General features: G+C 36.6%; 1 protein-coding gene across 1 annotated transcript in view; it reads right to left on the reverse strand.

The window, feature by feature from the left end:
- The window catches only part of grin2aa (glutamate receptor, ionotropic, N-methyl D-aspartate 2A, a), a gene marked incomplete at both ends in the record, with an annotated part of 132,179 nt that overhangs the window by 43,164 nt on the left and 67,088 nt on the right, over nt 1–21,927 (reverse strand). Inside the window, 2 exons of the mRNA XM_079381818.1 lie at nt 7,239–7,353; nt 17,701–18,293. Coding sequence (XP_079237944.1) covers nt 7,239–7,353; nt 17,701–18,293 — 708 coding nt within the window. The remainder of the gene's footprint in view (nt 1–7,238; nt 7,354–17,700; nt 18,294–21,927) is intronic.

Genomic DNA, 21,927 nt, shown 5'->3' on the forward strand with positions numbered 1-21,927 from the left:
CCCCAAACAATCAGCCCATAGAGTCACGCCGGCCTCATCAAGCCTCGGGTTCTGGAGCCTTCTTCATCGCTCCTTCATCTCTAATTGGCATTCAGACCAGTCCTCAACACAACAGCTGGAGCAGGGTCTTGCCAGCGCTGCCTGTTTGGCTTGAATGCAGAATGATTGGTGGTTTTGTGAGGCATAGACTTTTTTTTTTGTCCATTCCATGTTACACTGCCCTAAGTAGACCAGAGCATTTACATCAATGGCTGCTTACCCACATAAAAATTAAGAAAATAAAAGAAATAATATTAATATATATGCGAATACAAAAAGTATTTTAGAAAACAAGTGCTAATATTTACTCCTTCTCTCTATATAAGTTATAAATATATATATATATATATATATATATATATATATATATATATATATATATATATATACTAAACTTATTTATTATATACAGTACAGTACCTGTCAAAATTTTGGAATATTTACTTTTTTTGTTGAAATTTTGAAAGACTTCTCTCTTTCATTCTAATCTTTCTCATTCTAATCAAAACTACATTATTGCATTAAATACACTAAAGACAATAATATTGTGAAAGTTAAAATAACTTTTCTAATTGAACATATGTAGGTTTTTCCAGTATGTAGTTTATTCTTGTGATGTTAGTAAAGCTGAATTTTCAGCAGCTATTACTCCAATCCTCAGTGTCAGAATTTTTCAGAATCATTCTAATATTGTCAGTCCTCTGTTGTGTGTGTCTTGTGTTTCCACGTGCTCCCTGTGTTTCTATGCCCATATTTGGTTTGTTTCCTGTCCTCGTTATGTCATTAGTAGTTTATTCGTGTCCAGCCGTGTTCGTTAATTTACCTGTGTATTTATAGTCCTGTCTGTGCAGTGTTATTTCGTCTGGTCTACTCGTTATCCATGGTGTTTGATGTCTGTGTTTGCCTTGCCTTGTCCTGTCTTCAGTAAAGTATGTTATTTGAGTTTACCGCCTCATATGCGTGTTCCTGTGTCCTCCCTCGTGTGTACACCGTGACAAATATGATGTTCATTCAACAACATTAAAATTTTAATAATAACAGTTTTATTATTTTTTTCCTGCCTTAATATATATTTACAACTTTTATTTGCATCTGCCAATCATGCAAAAAAAAAAAAAAAAGCACTGTGCCAGTACCTAAGTACAGTGATGTTATCTGGCAATATTTTACCATGGTACTCAAATATATAACATCACATAGAATGACATATCATGGTACTGCAAGCTACTATCTGTTTAGTTTTTATGTTATGTGATATATTTATAATATTTTTTTATGTTATGTGATATATTTTTATATCACAGACATTTCAGACAATGTGGACTGCCATGCTGAGAATGAATGGCACAGCACTGCACAGCAAAAAGCAGTATAAAAAAAAAACCTATAAAATTATTGTTATTTCTCAGAGTGAAAGGGTTGTTTGATGTGAGCAGATCAATGGTGATATTTACTTGTTAAATATGACCTGAAATTATAGCTCCTGTATCTACTCTGAAATGTCAGTCAAAGTGGAGGGACTTCTTTGTACGATTACAAAGTCGGGGGAAGTCGTGGCCTAATGGTTAGAGAGTCGGACTCGTAATCGAAAGGTTGCGGGTTCGAGTCCCCGGCCGGCAGGGATTGTAGGTGGGGGGGAGTGAATGTCCAGCGCTCTCTCCACCCTCAATACCACGACTGAGGTGCCCTTGAGCAAGGCACCGAACCCCCAATTGCTCCCCGGGCGCCGCAGCATGGCTGCCCACTGCTCCGGGTGTGTGTTCACGGTGTGTGTGTGTGTGTGTGTGTGTGTGTGTGCATTTGTTCACTACTCACTGCTGTGTGTGTGCACTTGGATGGGTTAAACGCAGAGCACCAATTTCGAGTATGGGTCACCATACTTGACAATACGTCACGACTTTACTTTTTTTTTTTTAGATGAAAAATGGTAATGGTTGTGACACTAGTGTCCAATTCACTTAAAACACCGTAACCCCAGTGTATGCCATACCTACTGCAAACATGTTAGGGCTGTGCTTTTCTTTTAAAACTATGGCTGGATGAAGAATGAAGAATGAAGCAATTACTCCAGTAATCTACTCAGACACACACAGTTGTCAAAAAGAGTCACCCTGTATGTACTAATAATGAGCAAGGCAGCGAATCAACACATTGCGTACACTTCATTTGTGTATCTATTTTGGTGTTTTAATGAAAGCACATAAAAAAGCTTGAGAAATAAGAAACTCAAAGGCGAAACACATTCCCGACTGTATCATGATCACAACAAAACTGTTCCAGTCACAATAAGATCAGCTGAAGCAAACAGAAAACAAACAGATGCTTGTGCTTGGCAGAGCTGCCCAAACATAACTTGCAGACTAATCACAATCACATAATAGGTAAATGAAAACAATGGCAAAAATTGGGTAAACTGCTTTCATGGCAGCCTGCAAGGTTGTGAGATCATTAATAAACCTCGTTTCACACATAGACATTGACTTTTACAGCCAAATCTTTTATATCTAGGTGTAGCTCAAAAGGTAGCTGAAACAAATTTACAAACATTTCCTAGTGCTCTAGTGGAGAACATGTCCAATTTCTCCATTGCTGCTACACCTGACTGAAACTGCAGCTCTATAAGTATAAATGATTTTTGCAATGACAAAACAAATGGATATCATTAATTTTCCGTTGAATTCTGGTGACATAAATGACAGCAACCGTTGGCGATCCGGCAAAGTCATTTCAACTTCAGGCAAACGATCTTCAATTTATTAAATTAAAAACAAATTCCTGAATCAGGTTTGTTTTACTTTATATACACATTTTTGTTTCCATTCTGCATTTTTATGTATCATTACAAAATTTTGAACAACCCTGATTTGTTTCATCCTACAAAAAATCACTTATGACTAATAAAAAAAATCAGTACATTATAAAAACCTGATAAAATACTTTGTTTACCTGAGATTTTGCCTTTATTGACATCAAAACTTAAACAAACATGCACACAAAAATGCGCACAAGAAGTGTTTGTGTTCATTTGAAAATTCTAAAGTGCTACAATGTTGTTCTAGACAATAATAGATACAATAATAAACAAACATTAAATAAGACAATTAAGAGCAAACATTAAAATACAACAATGTGTAATATAAATACAAAACACAGTAAAGTGCTAATGCGCTATAGGTGCGTTGTTCTTGTTAGAATTGAACAGTTTTATCGAGGCAGGAACAAATGAAAGCTTCAGTCTATTAGTTTTGCACATAGGCATTCTCAGTCTCTTTCCTGATGGCAGCGGCTGGTATTCACTAAAAAGAGGGTGACTGGGATCAGTGCTAATACTTATTGCCCTTCTCATCACTGCTTGCTCATATAAAGTCTGTATAGTCTCATATTGTTTTATTCCAATGATTTTCATGGCTGTTTTGTAGATATGAGTCAATTTCTTTTTCAGTTGAACAGACAAGTTTCCAAACCAGACTGAGTATCGTATCGTATCGTATCGTATCGTATCGTATCGTATTTACATAGAGAGTGTGTGCATGTTTTGTGCACAGAGCAAAATTTTGAGTGCAAAGATCAATGTCCACATACACACTAAAGTTCCAGAAGTCACAACTGCATTTGTATATTATGTCCTTTACCCAATAAAGGAAGACTGTTTAGGGCATTTACAGGCCTAAGCATTATCGATGCAAGATCAATATCATTCTGTCTAGCATCTGTACTCAGTTACTGCCATTAGTGCAGTCTTTGCAAAAGTGCAATATGCTTTATGACGTGCTGCACACTAATAGCCACGTGGATATGTCGTCAGGGCAAGGTGTGAGATATTGCTTCAGTTCAACGGGGCTATAAATCTGTCCCATGCTTTTGTCTTTGCTCTGCCAGCAGTTCACACTGATGAATAGGCTTTGTCAGATTAATATCAACATAGTGTGATGTCAAACTGCATTACATTGCAGTTATGTTGCTAAGAACTACGCGTTTGACATGTAACTCTGCCTCTTCCTAAAGCATTTTAAAAGCTCCCCACGGTCCTGTACCCGCACAGACCTGTGGTATCAGGGTCATGTCTTCAAATTATTCTTCTTTATGATTTTTTATTGTCTTTCTGCTGTCCGCCACCATGAAGCTACTGCAATCCTTTGAGATGAAACCCAATGGAGAAGCTTCACTGATGAGGCAGTAGTGGGTTTGTGTGGTTATTTCCTACTAAGCTGAGATTCTTTTCCTGACACTTGTAGTCCAGTGTTTTCTGTTATCTGTTTCCAAAATTCTATCCAAAGGCGAAAAATAATATGTGACAGCACACAGCCAGAGTGACAACCGGTTCAACATTTTATCCGCTTTAATCAACATCAACATGAGGCAACTTGACATGGAATTAATTAATGTAATTACTTTCATGTGGATTTAATTTGGCACCATAGCAGCTTGATCTTTGCAGCTGTCAGCTCCCTGATAAAATGAGGGAGGAGCGCGTTACGTTTGTACATGGCCACTGGCAAGCGCAGAGTGCAAAGAGTCAAAGGCTATTTTTAGATTGACTGAGGCCCAACAACTGAGCCATTTGTTGTCCCATCACAAAAGAGTCAAAGCCCATACATGCAGAAATCAGGAGTGGCCAAGCGAGATAAAAAAAGAAGAGCTGACACAGCCTGGTATTTCTTATGCCTCCAAAAACTGACAAAAATAGTATTACTTTGATTTTTTATTTTTTTTTGCCATGGTGGCTACATGTAAATACCATGATACGGTACCACTCAAAAGTTTGGGGTCAGTAAGATTTTTAACACTTATGCTCACCAAGACTGCACTTGTTTTATTAAAAAACATTAATATTGCTTAATATTATTACAATTTAAAATAACTTTTTTATTTGAATAGATTTTAGAATGTAATTTATTCCTGTGATAGCAAAACTTGAGTTTTCATTACCTCAGTCTTCAGCGTCACATTGTTTTGGTGCTCAAAAACAGTTCTGCTGTTTCATATTTTTTGCAGAAACAGAAATCATTTGTAACTTTATAAATACCCGTACTGTCACTTTAGATTTAATGCATCCTTTCTGAATAAACGTATTCTTTCTATTCTTTCAAGAAAAAAAAAACTTACCCTAAACTTTTCAACAATACATTTTGTTAATATAGCCATCCTTCAGTACCATGGTATATACCGTATCATAGTACACAACAGTAACAGTACAATATGCATTGCACTGCACATCATGATTCAATGAGATGCAGCACAATATCATAATTGTATCGAGATTGAAACTGCGAGTGAGAGAGCAACTAAGCATGTGAGGGAGAGAGAGTTAATCTGCGGTATCAGTTTCAATCTCTCTTGTGCGGTTCATTTCACTTTTGTCCAGTGCTGCATCACATTGAATCAGTCCTGACTGTGCTGAGAAACACTGGTTTCAGAGTTGACGCTTATTTGGACGACCTACCTCTTCATGAACTGAACTGCAGAAAATGATGTAAATAAGCACATAACGCAAAACATGAATTTATGATTGTATCTGCATAGCTGTGAAGGTGCCTGTAATATTACAAATATATAAAGTCACATGCTTTAACCTAAACAGTCCAGCTACCTTTTGTACACTAGTCTAAACGATTTTATATTTTTGAACAGCAAATTTATTTTATGGCAGCGGCTATTTGCACTAAGTGTAAATAGCATATTTTCTTAGCAATAGATTCTATTTACACTATGTTAAAATAGCTATTTATACTACTTATTGCAAATATTGGCAATTATCTGCACCTCAGTATTGTAGCGTAAATTATAGTTTTAATTCAAATTAGGCTATTAAATGATGCCACCTTATTGGGACAATAAAGCCCTCGCTACACCTACCCTAACCCTACCCGATACTTTATTTAAAATTTTTTGATTATTTCCTTCATTTTAATTGAAAATAAATGCCTTTCCAATGCGTTATGAGATTTGAAAAGGAAGAAAAAAAGTTTGTCAAATTTTATTAATGTTATTGAACTAAGTTTAAATTTGAATTCAACATAAAATGTATTGATGGTGTATAATAATAAAAAAATTCTGGTTCAGCTAATATTTTCTCCACAGTGCCATCTAGTGTCTTGGAGAATAATGCAAACGTGGCGAATCATGTCAAGTTTAAAGTGCTGTGAGCTACTGTACACTTACAAAAAATGTTACAAGGACTAATTTAGTCTTATTTAAGTGATAAAAATGACTTTTGGCCTCACATTCATTTTTTTGAAGACATTGAGGAGAATTTGGACAATGAATGTTGTTGCCACCTATTATATTCTGTTTTAAACACAGATACTACTACAGTCCCAAATGAGCTGATTTTATAACAGATTGATGAAACTCCAAAAGTTTAATGGACAGTTAAAACAGTATGAAAAATAATACAGAGCTGCTGTAATAGAGCCCAACAGAACACTTTAACATCAGATGAATAATGAGGTCCTAAACACCTCTGGCATCTAATTTAGTGTGTTTTATCCTACGGTAATACAAACCCAATATCATATCTGCAAAACAACTGTCGTTTAATGAGCCATACGATGTTATATTAAGACAGACCACCAGTATGCGGATTCCCCTCCAAATAACGCAAGACGTTTTAATACTATTGATGATCGTCACGCTCTCCCAACAAGAGATCAAAAGGCCTGATCCGAGAAAATCTGTCGTTTGCTGCATGGACGTGTCTTCATAACTGAATCCGTCTCTCAGTGCGAGCCTTATTCTGTCAATTAGACTCCCACCGATATTGATTGGTTTGCAGAGCGAACTCCACAAATCAATTTCTCCCATTGTTTTTCCGTTCCACCCGCTCTGGTTTCATTGAACCACATTCTCTACTAAAACAGAAAAAAAATGGGCCATGCTCATCCAAGATACCTGCACTAATGCACACGTGTGTGTTCCCGTTCATGTTTGGTCTCAGACTGGACTGCGGTCTAGAAGGAAAAAAACCTGCCCTAATTACACCTCCGAATTTGCAGACTCTGGCAGCACACGTCTGAGGTAATTACCGCGCTGACACACTTTTACACCGTTCCAGGGTGTAATTAAGATGGCGGATTCATGGGTACTAATATTGTGTGAACAGTTGTTAATGACGCTTTGCTTGGAGGAGTTATAATGAAATTATAATGGCGCAGTTAAGAAGGTCAGTTGTTTTCAGTGGCGGCATGGAGCGTCCTTACCTTTTCCCACTCTCTGTCCTTGTTCAGCACGATCACAACCAGTTTGGGATACACCTGGTAACCGTCCTCGGTGAAGGACAAATCTCTGCCATCCCAAGTCACGTTCATCATGTACCTAGAGGAAGCAGAAACCTCATCAGGTTCAGAAATAGAGCAGCCAGGTGACACAAATCTTATCTGCTGCAGTAGGCACGAAAAGAACTTTTCATCCTAATGATGTTCATTCTATACCTAAAAGATCAAAATAACATATGAAGGTCATTTTCAACATGCAAGCAGACAAAAAGAGGAATTAATGAGCCATCTGAAGACTAATGACTGACCTAAATCAGACGTCACATTAAGCGAAGATGAAAAATCTGCCTGAGTTATTATTAGTATCCAATGAAATCTACATGAATCACTACTATTCTTTCTTTTGTCTCCATCCTCAAAGAAATAGAAAGAGAGAGCATATAGATGTAAAACAGAAGAGGCCAATCTAAGGAAACATTATGGGTTCAACACAATGTTTTTGATATCATTTGTGGCATTATGTAGATTACCACAGATATTATTATCTTATTATTATTGTTCCTCAGCTTTTTTTTTTTGGTTACAGTGCAAAACCATGCCAGCGTTCTGGGAGACTGAAAAATAGGAAAATAAAGCTCATATTTTGGGGGAATTTCAACAAGTTGATCCCAGGGGTCCACAGAACATTTGAGAGAATTTTTGTTTTTACGAAACATATTTTTTGGTTGTGAAAATTAACATGTTTTCACAACTTTTCTGTTTTGTTACACTGGCCATAAATCATAACATACTATTCAATTTATTATTCTAAAGATGGAAATTATGATGATGATGATCATTGACACAAATTTTTATCAGTAAGAATAGACAAACTCTTTAAAAAATGTATGTGTATTTTTATTTATATTTATTTTTACCATGTTTTTTTTTACATATTTATTTTCCAGTTATAGTTATAGTTTTATTTTAGTTTGAAGTCCTTGGCAAAAATAATATTTTTTAAAACCCTGGTCTAAATATTTTTTTCCCCATAAAGGGTGTTGTTAAACCAGATGTGCATTTTTTATGGAAAGTATGACCCAAGTGAATAAAGTCTAGATCCTTCTCTTTTCACAATGCCACCGTGTTCCTGTCATATCAGTTTAAAAGCGATAAAGCGAGGAACATGTTGTGCTGCCTTCCCACTTTTCACACCATTTCGTCAGGCCTCCTCAGAGACCCGAGTGGCAAAACACCGGCTGACACAAACACATCAGACTGCCCCTCTTCCTCAGTAATTACGACCCAGCCATTTTAATGAATCCTGTCGCACAGGTACAGCCTGGCGGTAAGTTTCTTGCCGCAGTACTGCCAGGTGAGCAGAATTAGAAGTGTGGCACGATGATCGATTTATGAACCGGGTCTCAGTGGGCATCTAGTGACTGAATGGCAGTGCAGCTTGTTGAATAGATTGGGGTCCCATTTAGGGGGCGAAGCGAAGGCCCACTCACCCTAGATATATCGCTGAATCCAATTACATCAGACTGCGGGAGAGGGAGAAGATCGATAAGCTCTGCTCTCCTACACCACAAGACATGTTTCCATTCACACTGGGCTCCCTTATTTATTTTAAACCTCCTTTCATATTTTACACCTCACCCAGTTCCCTTTGCTGCTGCTAAGACTATGAACTGTGGATCACTACACTGGTCACACCTGCAGAGCAACTTTTACCAATTACTGAGGAAAGCAGACACTGGACACAGTGAGTCAATAGAGCTTTAGGTTTTCAGCAGGATTGCAGGAGTGTGAGAGTTGTGCTCATTAGCTTAGTATGTTCTGTCACTGCTAGACTTGTGGCGTTCAGACGGGAAAAAACCACAGTGACAAACAGAGCAAAAATATGTGATGGGGGTGGGTAGAGCGAGAACTGAATGAATGGAAAAGATCTGCATATGGAAAATGTGGCAATATTGATCTTGAACTGCCTCTGGACATGATTCCCATTTCAAACTATTTTTTTTTTTAAACAAGAGGACATTTAGTGCAACTTCCAAAATATACATCTCATAATAAATAAGTTAAAAATGTTAGCCAACACTGACAGCAAATTATTTGATATTATAATTATATGCTATTTTGTTTAAATAAATGAATAATACAACACTAAGTACAGAGATATGTTGAGATTTGCTAAAGATTTAAAAGTGTTAATTATTAGTGTTACTAAAGTTTCTTTTTTTTTAGGATTAATTAATTTTTTAAAGATTAGCTCATTTTAATTCAGTCTGAATGTTAGATGAAGGCCAAAGTAATCTAAACTTTAAAAATATGGGAAATAAGTATACATAACTGTATATCCAATGCTGGTTCATATAGAGTATATGGCCCCAATATCAACCGATACGATAAATAAATAAAAAAACTGTAATATTAGCTGATAACTGAAATGGTAAGTCCCTAAATCTACAGTATATATCAAATATTCAACAGTATATTAACCTATATAGTACATCTCTAAAAATAAAGTTTAAAAATACACGTTTAAAAAAAAGAACTGTACATTTTATCAGTTCAGCTGAATCATATCTTTTGCAGATCATTTATTTCTTTTAAATCAAACTTTTGCCATCATTTACACACCATCATGTTGCTCAAATTAAGTTAAGTAACTTGTTTCCCTGTGGAACACAAAATGAGAAAATCAGTTGATAAGAAATTGTCAAAGATGCTGTTTTTCAGACAAGAAAAGAAAAAAATTAAGAAAATGAAAATATAGGGCTTGCACACTAACCAATGCATTAAAAAAAAGTTATAATTTTTTTGTTTGTTTGTCTGTTTTTAAATGTAATTTCTAGGCTAGGACACCAATAGGATTGCCAAAAAAAATGTGTAATGCCGCTGACTGCTCCACTCTGCCTTACACCAGCACAGCAACTAGACCTAACCCAACCCAACAGACCTCCCATGACCATCTCCACAATGTCACAGTAACCCTGTGCTTCAAGGACAAGAACCCCAGCTCACTTCTCCTTAATTAAAGCACATAGCAACCCCTGACCCATGCTTGCTCACGGTGAACTCTTCATCAGAGTCCTCATTATAGCAGGTGTGCCTGAAAGGTCTGCACAGCTGCTCTGGGATCATCCAGATTAAAATAGGTGGGTGGTACAACTGGCCTGAAAATGTTCACAGTACTTTATATGTGGTCAAACTGAAGTAGGCAGCTGCACTGCAGCCGGCCGAGTGCAGTTGAATATAACAGTTCCTCGTTAGGCATTTATAGTAACAGGGTTGACACTAATGAGGGCAGGCAAGATGTTCTCTATGCGACATATAGAATTTTTCAGTCATTAGAGAAGCAAGAAAATTTTCCTACATGAAGTTAGTTAATTTGCGGGGAGTCTGCACTTCTCAAGCCGAACCCACTGGCATAACAGAACGTGTAAATGAAATCAACTATCCCTTGAGTAATAACTCCAGACGTGATACACAAACAAATCCAATCATTTTTCTGACACAGGTATCTGTGCAATGCTCATTCAATGTCATAAGAGAGCATCTTATCTGTACGACAACACCAGGACAGCTGGGACTGTGGAGGTCTTTTCACCTGGGGCTCAGGCAGACGTTACACAGACCCAGGGAATGGCAGAATGAGTGCATGCGAAAACCTGCGCTACTAAGTGCATCTGATACTAAATGAGGCACGGCGAGCCATATAGGAGAATATGCTCCTGAGAGCACCTGTGAGGAGAAGGGAGTGACTGGTGGGTCTGTGTGTGTTTGATCTCTCTCCTCTCCCTTGAGGATGCATTCAGGTCAATTAAAGTCCTTCCAGCCAAAGGTTCTAAAATAAAAACATGACCCGAACATGCTACTTATTGCTATGCTTGTGTAAAAAATGGATTCTAGACCACATGGATATTGACCAAAGATAAAAACCATCTTCTTGTTGATTGTCTCCGCATACTCTCACTCTTGACCATCATTCCACCATATTCAGTGAAGCAGTTTGTGTGTTCTATCTGAGTGCTTTTTTTTTACTGTAGACACAAGAACAGACGTACGAGTCTAATAACCATTAACCATCTCACTAGTGTGTGTGTAAAGGTGCTGTAAGCCAAGGGTTTACAAACTGGGATCCAGGGACCGCCAAAGTGCTGCAAGGAGGTCTGCAGAAAAATGACAAATAAATAAATAAATAAATCCTATGTTTTATACGAATAAAAAGTTGCTTTGATACAAAATTCATATACAAATATTTGAATAGATTTTTTATTAAATAGAAAAATCTAGATTCCACAGACATTTCAATAATTGACTGACTTTAGTGCAATGGCAAACAAATGTTAATTGACTTTTATTATAATAATATAATATAATATAATAATATCTACGTAGGGAAATATCTGTCTAATAACTTTTATACATTTAAAAGTGTACATATATTAATGTCCCAGTCACATTGTCTTGGTTAAATAAATATTACTTTCAGGAAAAAAAAAGAATTTTACATTTATTCGAAAATAATAACTCAAAGCAGTATCAATTTAAACAATACATTTTTGTGAACTTACGTTTAGCTATTCTTTTTAATAGTTCAATTTTAACTTTTTTTTTTTATTCTTCAGATCATCAGTCATCAAAGTTTGGTGAATATCGGTCACAGACACAGAGATTTATTTTAAATTTCACCAAGCTGATTACTCACTAAAAACTCCCACAGATCATGTTTTCATGCCATTTTTAAGTCTTATTTTGATGTAACAAAATGTTTATATCTAAGTGTTTGAGTTGTTTACTTACTTTTTTAAATTAGTCTTTTAATTAACGGCATTATGTTGTACATTCAGACTGACTCGCGAACGCAGAACAAACACGAACACAAGAGGCGGGATTTATCGCATGAACCAGAAAGATTTATCGAAATAACCAAAGAGGGTTTTGACTAGTTTTCTGAGGTCTGGGCCAATCTGTGACTCTTTAAAAAACATTGCTTTCTTCACTATAGGGAGGACGGCAGAGGCTCAAGACAGTTATTTAAACCCAGCACTTCATAATGCTTCCCATTGTGCTGCTGTCTGGCAACTTAACTCGCTTTAATGCGCTGTGATGGCCATATAAAAGTATTATTTCTACAGGAGCTCATATTTCCCTTCACTCCAAGTCACAAAGGCTTTGATGAGTGGATACGGCTCAGGCCTTTTAAGGCCAAGGCACCAGTGACATCACTGCTAACCCTCCCCACGACAGAATGACCTGGTGCCACCGCTTGGAAATGCTTAGCCCACTTCAGCTCATATTCCAGTATTACTGCCATAAGTCATATTTAATTTTGCCAGTGAAAGTTCAAAGTAATAGCGGTGACTCCTGTGGCATTGCCCTCTGTGAAATGATGTTTTGTTTGGGGGTGGTCAGATTGGCTCCTGTCTCAATGGGAGTGTTTAAAGTGCACTTTATTTCAGAAATGTATGGTTCCAGAGAGCACAGCTGACAGTTACCCTTGGTCCCCAACACAGGGGAGGAGGCGCACTGGACTCGCCGTGCCTCTCCCCTGTTGACAGGTAATTTCAGTATTCGTCACTGATATATGAAGGCTAAATTTTGCTAAGGTCCGCTTTTCAGAGCACTTCAGATGACAGTCTTAAATCTGTCATAAAGAAAAATTTAGCTTGGGGACCACATATTTCACCCAGGCTTCTGACACTCAATTTTAACAAGAGCATGAAATGCAGACAGAGGTTCACTTGCCAGTTTTTTTTTTTTCCCACCATAAAGAAAAATGCTGTGCCAAATACATTCCCCATATTCACTGCTTAAATATAGATATAGGATTTTATATAATTTTCTGCAAAATCAAAAGGATTTTTGGAGATTATAAGACAAAAATATTATAAAAAAATTATAAGAAAGATTAAAAAGATAAGAAAACTGCAAATATAAATATATAAATCATTCTAAATTTAGAATGTGAAAGAAATAAATACTTTTATTCAACAGGGATGCATTAAAATAATTATTTCTATTGTTACAAAAGATCACTGTTTCAAATAAATGCTGTTCTTTTTAACTTATTATTAATCAAAAAATGCTGAAAAATAAATGTATGATTTCTACAAAAATATATATTTTTTTAAACTTACATTTGTAAAATATTTTTTAAATATTCAATTTTCAGAAATGTTTCTTGAGCCATATTAGTATGAATTTTTAAGGATCATGTGACACTTAAAATACGTTCAAACAGAAAGCAGTTATTTTAAATTGTAATAATATTTTACAATATTGTTGTTTTAACCGGATTAATCAAATAAATGCTGCATTGGTGAACGTAAGAGACTTCTTTCAAAAACATAAAAAAATCGGACTCCAAACATTTGGACAGTAGTGTATATATATTTACGTTTAAATACATTATAAATTATATTCACCATATTCTATATGTACTTTATATGTTTTACCTAACTTGTTATTGATGTCTTAATTGTTTTAGGCATGTGCAAATTCTATCAAAAACTGTTAAACATTTTGGGGATTTTTTTCTGATGATCTACATGCCTAAAAATCTAGAATACAAAGGAGACCCCATGCAGTCAGGGCACTAGTCCTCTTCTCTGCTGGCTCTAGTAGAGCCCATCTCTGGCCAAGCCTTTGACCATCTGTGCTGAGACTATCAGGATTAATGTACCCCAGACACCAGGGTGAACGTGTATCTCAGGCAACACCGCTCCACTGCAAATGGGGCAATTCAGCATGTCTGCTCAGCACAGGCAGGTACCACAAAGGCATATGGGTGAGACAGACTACGGACTGGCAACATACAAGCAGGGTGCTGCAGTTGGCTCCAACGCAGGTGCGCAAGGAACAAAAGCACCCGGGCTCATCAAGAGCACTTTATATTTGGAGAGCTCTCCAAATGCATTAGCAGAGTGTCAATGTTTTTCTGCCCTGTGTAAAACATTATTCATTAAAAGCACGGGAGTGCTGCACTATGCTGCGCTGCACCGTCCCGGGAGAGTTTTAGAAGTGCAGCAGTACCCACCTCTGGGTGTCTGAGCAGTGCGCTGCATCTCCCTAAAAACCTCCCTTAGTGTTCCCCGTCTGCCTCCTGACCATATTCAACCATTAGCTTACTCAAGAACGCAGCTCACGCTGAGAAATATATTAGCAGGATGTAACAATAAATTTTGCATAAGCCCGACCCATGCCTGTCTCTTACAGACCTCTTGAGTTGCTTTTTTCCACCCCTTATTTTCCTTTTTCCACCTGACTGACCAAAAACTGTATTTGCTCACATAAATAGCCCTCTTGTTTCCACTTGAACAAGATGGACAGAAAACCAGCAGAGACACACACAATAAGTTGGTTCCGCTCCCTCACTCACTTTTGTGACTTCATTTGAAATAAAACATATTTGCAGTGTCCAAATGCATCCATTTTATCAGGACATTGAAACAAAAAAAGCTTTGATTCTCTTTAATATATTACATCACGCGTCAATAGCCTGATCTGTGTTTAACCTGCGGAAAGATGCCAATGAAACAACAACTTATCACCAAATTTATCTCAAGAATGTTATCCAATATGCAAAGGTAAAAGAAAAATGTTTTATTTGTTTGTTTGTTTTCTAAAAGAAATTAATACCTTTACTCAGAAAGGATGTATTAATCATGTTCCTTTTAAAAATATTTTTCAAAATTGTAAAACCCCCAAAGGTACTGTACATATAAGGACTACACACTCTCAGAATAAGGTACAAAAGTTGTCACTGGGGCACTACCCTTTTTAAGGGTACAAATATGTACAATTTAGGTAGTAATCTTTAAGGTACTAATATAGACCCTTTAGGGGTAAATAGGGTACAAAGGTGTACTTTTTGAAAAGTTACTGCCCCTTTTGTAACTTTTTCTTGTTTGTTCTTCTGAGAGCGTATGATATTGGCATAATATTTTTACTTAACTCTATATTGATATCTTAATTAAAATTGTATCAATTACACATTGTTTGGAATCTTTGGAGACCACTTGGAATTTAACGGCCCGTCTGGAGATATAGTAGGTCTAACATTAGAAAGCTGAGACTTTCAAATGCCCTACTAGGGGTGGGGGCGATGTGACCAAAATCTTACATCATGAGCAATTTTTTTTCATGAGTTACATCATGAGTTAATTTTGCTTTAAATAAGGCCTTTATGATATCAAAATTTTTGATACCATAGAAATGTCATAAATAATGGCACAAATAATTCCGTTCAACACTTCTGCGCTCTATGAGCACTGTCTTCACGTGCACACCTCTCTGACCGCGTTCAGAAACAGTTTCTCAGACAGCACACGCATATAGTGTAATGAGTTGTCTTTTGCTGCTGATTGTGTTTCAACTAGGGGTCAACCGATTATCGGCCTGGCTAATATTAAGCATTTTTATGATTATCGGTACCGGTCATTTACAAAAACCGATGTGCCGATAAAATTATTTAATTTTGAAACGCGCTATTTGCCTCTGATGCAGCCTGTCTGAACTCACCACTCTGTGGCCTAGAGAAGTCTCCGCCCACCGCACATCTGATTTGTTGGGAGTCATGAGTCCGACCAATCAATGTGGAGTACTAAAGGCACTCTCACATCGAAAGCGCTTGCTAACTGGTGCTGCTTCATCACGCATCCGTTGTCTCTCAAAGGCAGCAGCAGACGTTGTTCAAGTTGCAATAAATCACAATCCACTATATTACCTATTTATGGTTTCCGCGATGGGGAAAATGTGGACGGAATCGCGGAATCCAGTCATATAAATGGAATTTACTGTATAGCGTGGAGTCACGGAATTTGTCAATGTTTGGATAAATTAATCAAAAGTAGGTCAGTGCACTTAAATCAACTGGCAATATGGACTATTAAGCCGCAAAAATACTATTTAAATATGAATTCTGCATGTCTCTGTATATGTGAATGGCACAGACACCCGGTTTTGATTGATTACCACACCACACCACACACACACACTGAAGTGCGCGACGCTCGCAGTGTTTTCAGCATCTGCCATCTCACTAAATGAGGACATAAATACATGAACAACATCCCCAGAACTGCTCTGAGAGTTACTTCATGAGCCTTTGACCGTTTCATTTGAGTAAAACGATATATCATATCATACATAAGCTACAGAAACTTAAGAGGTCCTCATGGCAACCCATCAAAATAAAAGTTTGGTTTATCTACTAATACTACTACAATTATTACAACTTTTGTTTAAAAGAATAACCACACAATACGCTATTTCTTCCATGCTTTAATTTTAATAGTACACCCATTTGTTTGGGTTTTTGTAAACCCCAAAAATAGAGTTTAACTCTCATTTGATTAAAAGATAAATTCAATTAATGTTTTATGCCTTCATTTGCACTGCACTGTAAATTAAAACTAATGGAAATTACCGTCACATAGGTCAAGATTAAGATACTGTCACATAGTCCAAGATTAGGATGACAGAAATTGTGACATTTCAATAGGCTATTGAACCAAGTGTGCCTATAACAGGCTATTAGTGTTATAGTTTCATTAAAATAGTTGCAGTCTTCTTCACAACTTCTACAATGGCGCTATAAAGACAATTAAATTATTTACACTTATTATAAATATTGTGCTTTTTAAGTTAATCAATTGATGTGCATTAGATGATGAATTGAATAGTCACCTCTTGTAGGTTATGATTTAGTCATCAGAAAATAATTATTGAAGAATTATGAGAGGTTATGCTATTACACATATATTTCTAACATGTAAATTATTGAAGCCAAATACTTACATTTCCCCAAGCTGTTTAGCTGTAGTACAGTATTCATAGGCTTAATCATGAAGCATACAGTGGCCCCATTTTTAACTCTCTCTTTATATTACCCTTATTGTAGATGGATGCATGGAGGAAGACAAGAGTAAGAAGTGCAACCAACACTAGGGAAGGCAGATTTTGTCAGAGCCCTTGTTATTCTTAATTTTGACATTCATTTTCATTTTTACACCAGACATATATATCGGTTCAAAATATTGGTTATCGGTCTACCTGGTCTGTAATAATCGGTATCGGCATTGGCCCTGAAAAACACATATCGGCCGACCTGTAGTTTCAACGGCTTAAAATTACTTGGTTTTTAACTGCAATGCTTAAAAACGCATGCAAACGTTAAGTTTTTATGGCCATGTAGCACAAATCTCTACCGGTTGCCACATTTTTACCAGGTAATCGTGTTCACCTCTATGCCCTACGTCTCTAACAGAGACCTCTTGTTGTTGTTTTTTCCACCTTTTTCTTTTTCCACTTGACTGATCAAAAAGTGTTTTTTCCCACATAAATAGCCCTCTTGTTTCCACTTTTTTAAGTGCAGGAACTGGATGGACAGGCTGTTGACAGAAAACAATAACATACCACAGATACACAGATAATAACCCAGCTCTCATCCTTCACTCACTTGTGCAACGCGCTGGGTGGCAGCTTAGTTTTCTCCATTTGGCCATAGCAGCTGGTTTTGGCCTCCGGGATGTCCCCAAACTCTTCCAACATGGCTGCCGCTGCCGTGGTTATAATCCCAAGCCCATCTCGAACCCGTGCCTCAAGAGGGTAGTCCCAGTCATCGTAGGATACAGAGATCATTCCAGAGGGGAACGAATCTGGAGTGATGTCTGGGTTGCCCGTGGTCAAGCTGGGCACGATCCAGATGTAGCCGAACCCAGTCAGGCCCAGCGATCGGGCCTCCTCCAAGACATAAGCCGCCTCGTCCTTGGAGCAGTACAAGAGGATGACTGGAGACTGCACCTTCTTCAGCTGGATCTGGGTCCTGGAGTCCCCGTCTACGACGTCCAGGGTGATGGTGTGCTGGAGGTCCCAACCGACAAAGCTGTTGTCGACTGTGGTCTTCAGGATGGTAATGAAATCCTGGTAGCCTGGGAACTTGCTGGTCACTATGGAGAAGATGTGCCAGTCGTACTCTTCCATGATGTTGAGCATGAGCAGCGCCTCCTGCTGGATGGAGGCCCCGAACTGGAAGAATGTAGATTTTACATCCTGTTGAACAAAGAAAGATAAAAAGAATTGTCACAACATATATAGCATCTAACAAACACAGGTTTTCAGCTTTCGAAATTAGGGATGCACAATATAATGGTACCATTTTAGATATCGGCCTATACATTTATATACTTATATAGTTTACCTTTGCTGTCATCTAACGCTCACTTTCAATGAATCTTTAAAAACATAAAAACATTAAAATCATAGCGTACGTTATAATTTTGTGATGTCTAAATTCACTTGTAGCATTTAAAACAAGTTATTTTAGTGTTTTATTTTTAACCTATTGAGAAAAATAATACAGAATTTAATTTTATTGTTTATTGGCCATAACATGGAAATAATTGTCTTATTGTGTTGAGTAGAATTTTAATATTAGTGCATCAGTAATAAACTTCAAATTAAAAACACAACATCAGTTAAAATGAAATAATTCATAGTACACCAGAACAGACAGAATAGAGAAACGACTGAAATATTTTGAGAGCTCTAAACTCAATATTACCGACTGACAAAGTTAACAAAAGTTAATAAGGTTCTTTATTAAAATGTAACAATACAAAAAGGAAAGAGAAGAGCTTTTCTGGTTCTTTAACTCCTTTGAGATCCATCTGATATATGCAGCTCTGGCCTTGAAGAACTCATTGTCTAATCATAATGATGCACTGAGCCAGATCTTTCTGGCTGAGCAAATTCAATCCCCATGTGCCTTTAGAACTATTCCCTCCAGCATCCCACAATTCTACAGCTTTAACTGGCCCTCTGAGGCACAAAGGACACAATCGTTTTTTGATTCATACTCTGAGTTCAAACTTTTTACTCATTTTATGATTGAGAGGATCGGAAGCCTGTATAAGGAACGTAGCGTGCTTTCATTAACCTTCTCAATCATGTGGACGCTATTTTTCCCATCACCATTTCAATGTCAAACCAATTACTGCACCCTCATAAATGGTAAATGAAAGGTAGCCAATGACTGAATACAGATGTAAGATGAGGTATCTGTCTTTGTGTGCATTTGTGAAAGATGCCTGTAGGAAACAACATGTTGTGAGTCTGCATATGTTGGGAGGAGAAATGTTTCACTTAGTTGTTTTGCTATTTTTGGGAAACTTGGCTTGACATTGCCAATTTCACACACCGGGGAAACTAAATAGACACTGGTGCTGCTAAGTAAACACAAACACTTCACACACACATCCACGGCACAAACGAACAAAAATTTTCTTTGACCAAAACTGTTACGCTGCTTTTCCGTGACCAACCATTTGGCCTCCCAGACGACACTCACCCAAATCAATATCTTCAAACACCATATCAGATCTTTTGTTGGCCTTCTCGATCTTTTCATTCAATGCCAGACCAATATAAGACATTCATTAAAGCTGCTTCTGATAGCATCTTCTGTTTTTGTGACGGATAGTTAATGAAACACAGGGTTCACGCTAGAGACGCTTGATTGAGTGGTCTTTGCAATAAATGTTTATCAGTCAGAAATTTTCATCCATTTTGAGATCCAAACTTTTGACTTTTACTATTAACAGACCTATAACTTTTATTGTCATAAAAAAAAAAATCAAGTGATGATTTTTTCTGTAATAATAAAAATACTAGTAGTAGAAGCAGTAGTATAACTAGAATTATTGTTAATTTTGTTGTTATTTTTATCATTTCACTTTTTCAATCATTATAAGAAGAATGTAGGAATTGATGCAGAATCAAATCCTGTATTAAATAAATTATACATTCATATGGAAATAGCCTTTTTCAGCAAAAAGGAAAGAAATTACACATACCATATTTTTAAGTAATCCATAGTCAAAGACTATGACAGAACTAATAAAAATAGCAAAAATAAAAAATACCTCGGTGAAGCAAGTGTTCTGCAGAGTCTCAAATACAAGATTTATGAATAACACCATAACACACATTATGCAGTCTAGGGTCAATTTAAATACAAAATTTATTTTAAGGACCAATTCTCACTAACTAGTTGCTTATTAGCATGCATGTTACTGGCATATTGGCTGTTTATTAGTACTTTTTATAAGCATATATGATAACACTAGGGGTGTAACGGTACACAAATATGACGGTTCGGTATGGTTTCAGTACAGCAGGGGGAAAAACAAACTATTTTCTTTTTTTAATAAACAGTGGTTTACTGAACAAGTTGCTCTTTCTTTAAATACATTCAGTTATAGTCTAAATTTTCTTAGTGATAAAAATCTATCTCAGCTTATGCTTAAAACTATAGGGAGCCCTTTTAAATTATTAGGCCTAACAACTTAACCCAAACTTAAATTTAATTACTCTTTATTTTTAAATAGATGATCAACACTCAACTTTTTAAAAACTGTATGAAAACATGTAAATTGCACATAATGCAGTTTTTAAATTAACTTATAAATAATACAATTTCTAGGCTATTTGTTCAAATATATTCAATTACACACTGGCTGTCATAGCATGTTTCGTGACAGAATTTAAACATACATTAAATAATTAAGACTAACAGGTTTAGTAAAATATAATGAGTATATGGTGTAATATTTCGCGAAATACTCCTCTCTAGACTTCATTTCTCTAGTGAAATAACGAGCTGTGGACACTGATGACTTGCTGAGGTAAATGAAATGCTACATGACAGTTTATTTCCACGCTGTGTTGTTGATGTCTTTCCGTGGTTGAAACACTGATTGAGCAATTACACGAGGCATGAGATGTTCAGTCATGTTTATTCACGTTAAAACTAGTAGTACAGAGGAAAGAATGATCGCGTTCACTCGCACTCCGCTCAGCACAAGTCTGCGGCGCGTCACGACTCAGAAACGGGAACCGGAGCCATTGACTCAAGTCAATGCTTGTGTTGGTTTATACCAGCACGTTTCTGAACCGTCCCAGAATCGGCTCTCCAAGGCGTTTATACAGCGATCCGTCATGCCACAAAGACTGTCAAAACGGCATTTATTCTTTGAATTTCCTGAATTTTATTTTTTTTTAATTACAAATACTGTATTCATTAGACATGTATACCGAATAAAAAGACCCGGACCGAAATGGTTCGGTACGAATATGTGTACCGTTACACTCCTAGATAACACTTTACTTAAAGCCTTTATGTATAATGCATTATAAAAGTAGTTTTAATGCATGAATTATGCCTTGAGTAACTGTAACCACAGTTAATACATTATAACACTTATCAATTCATTGTTACACTATGCATTTTAAATTTGGTTATAATTATTTATGACAAGATATAATGTATTACAACACACATTATGAATAATTCTAATGCATTATACCCTTTATTTTGCGTAACCATATGTTGGATCCCTTAATCCACCCCATACCTAAACTTAACAACTGCCTTATATTTTATTAATAGGCAGCAAATTAGGAGTGTTTCCATTAAACTTGATGGCGATTAAACTCGATTAAACAATGGCTTTTGCAATGAAATATTGTTGTGTAACAATGGCATTGTTATGTGAAACTAGACACATTTACTTAAGTGATGGATGGATGACAAGACAGTCCTAATTTATTTTCACTGCCTTACCTTGGAAAGATTTTAATTATTCCTCAAAGTTTGATGTTATCTTAAAGTGGCACAGATTTGAGT

This window comes from Barbus barbus, assembly GCF_936440315.1.
Source record: "Barbus barbus genome assembly, chromosome: 3".
Classification (NCBI taxonomy): Eukaryota; Metazoa; Chordata; class Actinopteri; order Cypriniformes; family Cyprinidae; genus Barbus; species Barbus barbus.